At 43.5% G+C, this 3,666-nt stretch overlaps 1 protein-coding gene across 1 annotated transcript in view; it reads left to right on the plus strand.

The window, feature by feature from the left end:
• The window catches only part of LOC107121293 (ribosomal protein S6 kinase beta-2-like), a 27,435-nt gene that overhangs the window by 13,415 nt on the left and 10,354 nt on the right, over window positions 1-3,666 (plus strand). Inside the window, exons 10-11 of the mRNA XM_015424191.1 lie at window positions 528-590; window positions 2,809-2,886. Coding sequence (XP_015279677.1) covers window positions 528-590; window positions 2,809-2,886 — 141 coding nt within the window. The remainder of the gene's footprint in view (window positions 1-527; window positions 591-2,808; window positions 2,887-3,666) is intronic.

Genomic DNA, 3,666 nt, shown 5'->3' on the forward strand with positions numbered 1-3,666 from the left:
GTTTTTTTTTTCCCCCCCCCCCCCCCCCCCCCCCCCCGGAGACTTTACCATTGCGGTGAAGTTGTGTGCAGCCAGTATTGATGGCTACTTTATTTAATCCGTTTGTATCCTACCTTTCCCCCCAATGGGGCTTGCCATGTTCTCCTCTCCTCCATGTTAACCTCACCACAACCCTGTGAGGTAGGTTAAGCTGAGAAAGTGTGACTGGCCCAAGGTCACCCAGTAAGCTTCCATGGCACAGGCAGGGATTTGAATCCAGGTCTCCCAGAGACTAGTCTGACCCCCTTAACTGGTTGATGCAGTGCTGTTAATAGACATTCTGGATAACCTTTGTTGTTCTAGAGTTCCTGTGTTCATTGTTTTGAGTGAAAAGGTTTATTATAGTCATGGGGTGCCAATGAGCTCTGCATGCATAGCAGTGCATGGAGGGAGGGCATCATAAACCTCTGAGGTCGAAGGCTGTGGACCCCTCCCCCCCCACTGTGCTCAAGACGATTGTTATTGCATGCGTTGTCTTCCCTCCCCAGTTCCTCAAGAGAAATCCCAGTCAGAGGATTGGGGGTGGCCCTGGTGATGCTGCAGATGTGCAGGTAAAGGTGGGGGAAGGGGGCAACGGCTCAGCTTACTCCAGGGCAGGCATCTTGCTACACAAGGGGTATCATGTCCAGGGCGGCACGTTGGGCAGAGGGCCCTAGCCCTTGTGGCTGCAAGTATGAGTTTTAAATTGTGTGAGGACTAGAGATGTAAAATTTCCGGAAATTTTGAAGCTCGGGAAAAAACCCAGTTTTTTCCTGGGAAAAAACAGAAATTTTTGGAAAAAAAGCTACATTAGCACTTTTTTTTTCTTTTCCAGATTGAAAGTCATTCTGTTACTTTAGGAACATAAAATATGACTATGGACAATTTTACTTGGCATGAAATTATCACAAGTAGCATATTAAAAATATAGTGTATCCAAACAATTATTGTAGGTGGATGGAGGGAAGTAAAGAACCAGATTAGTAGTCATTAAATTATTTTTTACACAAAGGTTATAAAGATAAACTAATGTAGCTAAATGATTTAGTTTTCTGGAATCAGATAAATGAAAACTCTTACCTTTTAAAATTAAGTATATACTTTCAGGTCCTTTTTGTTGCTCTGTATTTTCTTCCAGTGCTTTGAGGCCCAGTGAAGTTTGAGTGCCAGTATACCCACCCACATGCAAAAACAAAACTGAAACCCTTTTTCTTTTCTTGTGTCAATAGCACCTCCTAAAGGAAGAAATGCATCTTGTTCTTGCATTGGAGAGTTCAGGTTGTAACCTAGGACTTGCTTGTCCTCAATGCACAGAAATTAGATCAATCTGATACCATATATATATTAAAAATGATTTGGAAAATATTTGAACACCTTGTCTTAAAATATTTTATTCATCATGTTAAAATAAAACAATCCATAATCAATTTTTTGTCTTTTTCAATTTTTCGGAAAAAAACAAAAAAGGCTTCAGGGAAAAACGGGGAAAAAGGTTTCCCCCCCGAATTTTTCCGGTTTTTTTCCAGGCCTTCACATCTCTAGTGAGGAGAACACCTAGTGAAATCTCAGGAACTCAATTAGGGATGAGAAGACCTGTCCTCAAAACAGGATTTCTGATGGATGGGTGTTCCGTGCTTTGCAAAGTTCTTTGCTTCCTGGTAACTTGGAAGCAGAATGGTTTATGCAAAATGATAAATATTTGCATTTATTCTTTAATTTGGTTGCACAATTTAGACTTCTGCATCATATAATATTTAATTATATGTGGAGATTATGTCCAGCTAATGTCCTGGATCCTGTCTGCCTCCACCAAGACTCTTCTTCCTAGTTCATAGAGTACTGTATCGCTGATACCTAGTAACTCACTTGTGGGTGCGTCATACCTGGCTTTGGGAGGGCAGGAGGCTTGGTGAAGAAGTTGTTTACATTCTTTACTGCTCAGGGGAGAAGTAAACCTGAAAGAAAGTCATTCACTGTTGACTTTTATTATGGTGTGTAGCTTTTCCAGATATGCTTTACAAGAATTAAGCAGCAGCTTATTCCTAGACAAAACAGGGTGTGCTGCTGCTGCTGGGATCTCCCATCTAGTCTGAGGCCACTGAAAGCTGAGCTGCACACCCAGAAGAAACACTTGGCGAGGTCCTCCGGAAGGTTTCCAGATACCGGTGGAGGGCCGTGTGCGTTCTTTTCCCATGTTAAAAAAAGAAAAGAAAAGAAATCCCTGCCAGGCAGAAGGATCCTATCAGGACATGCTTGGTTTCTATGGGAAAAGAGGGTTTTTTACCTGGGACCCTAACCCTAACTCAGACATGTGAGTCCCTGTCCCTGAAGCCATGCCGTCCATGGAGGGCTGTACCCTGTGCATTTTCTACAATATACAGCCTGGCCCTGATTCTGTACATAAAGGGAGTTTGCTTTGACTAGAATTTGTCACCAAGGTAAAAGAGCTGCGGTTAGAGGATTTCGAGGAACCAGCCTTTCTGCGTGATATTCCAGTTAGAAGTGTAATGATGGTAGCATCGGTTAGCACAGCAGTCTTTCTTCTTTCTTGTTGTCATACTTGCCAAGTAGCACAGTAGGACAAGGGAAGTCATGGAAGGGTTTCTACTGTAATCCTGTTTTTAAAAAATCCTCTGCAGTGTGATTTTCCCACACAGACTAAAATACATCCACAGTCTTGCAGGAATTAGAGAGCATAGATATGCAAGTGGAGTTACGATCTGTGCGCGCGTATTTTAGGAACTCCAGGAAGTTCTGGGTAGCACTAACTTTTTAATCTTCTCCTCTCAGAGGCACCCGTTCTTTCGACACATCAACTGGGATGACCTGCTGGCCAGGAGAGTTGACCCACCCTTCCGGCCCCCTCTGGTAGGGGATTGTTGGGGAATGGTTGACCACATTGACTGTGATAAAAACAGGGTGACTAAAAGGATAAGAACATAAGAACATAAGAGATGCCAATGTTGGATCAGGCCAAAGGCCCATCCAGTCCAACACTCTGTATCACACAGTGGCCAGAAATACCAGTGCCATCAGGAGGTCCACCAGTGGGGCCAGGACATTAGAAGCCCTCCCACTGTTGACCCCCCCCAAGCACCAAGATGACAGAGCATCACTTGCCCCAGAGTCCCTATCTATACCTTGTGGCTAATAGCCACTGATGGACCTCTGCTCCATATGCTTATCTAATTCCCTTTTGAAGCCGTTCATGCTTGTAGCCGCCAGCACTTCATGTGGCAGTGAATTCCAAGTGTTAATCACTCTTTGGGTGAAGAAGTACTTCCTCTTATCCGTTCTAAACCAACCGCTCAGCAATTTCATGGAGTGCCCACGAGTTCTTGTATTTTGAGAAAGGGAGAAAAGTACCTCTTTCTCTACCTGCTCTTTCCCATGCATAATCTTATAAACCTCAATCATGTCACCCCTCAGTCATCATTTCTCCAAGCGGAAGAGCCCTAAGCGCCTTAACCTTTCCTCATAGGGAAAGTGTTCCAACCCTTTTATCATTCGAGTTGCCCTTTTCTGCACTTTTTCCAAAGCTATAATATCCTTTTTAAGGTGTGGTGACCAGAATTGCACACAGTATTCCAAATGAGGTCGCACCATTGATTTATATAGGGGCATTATGATATTGGCTGATCTGTTTTC

The sequence above is a fragment of the Gekko japonicus genome, unplaced genomic scaffold (assembly GCF_001447785.1).
Source record: "Gekko japonicus isolate JY-2015 unplaced genomic scaffold, Gekko_japonicus_V1.1 scaffold1380, whole genome shotgun sequence".
Lineage (NCBI taxonomy): Eukaryota > Metazoa > Chordata > Lepidosauria > Squamata > Gekkonidae > Gekko > Gekko japonicus.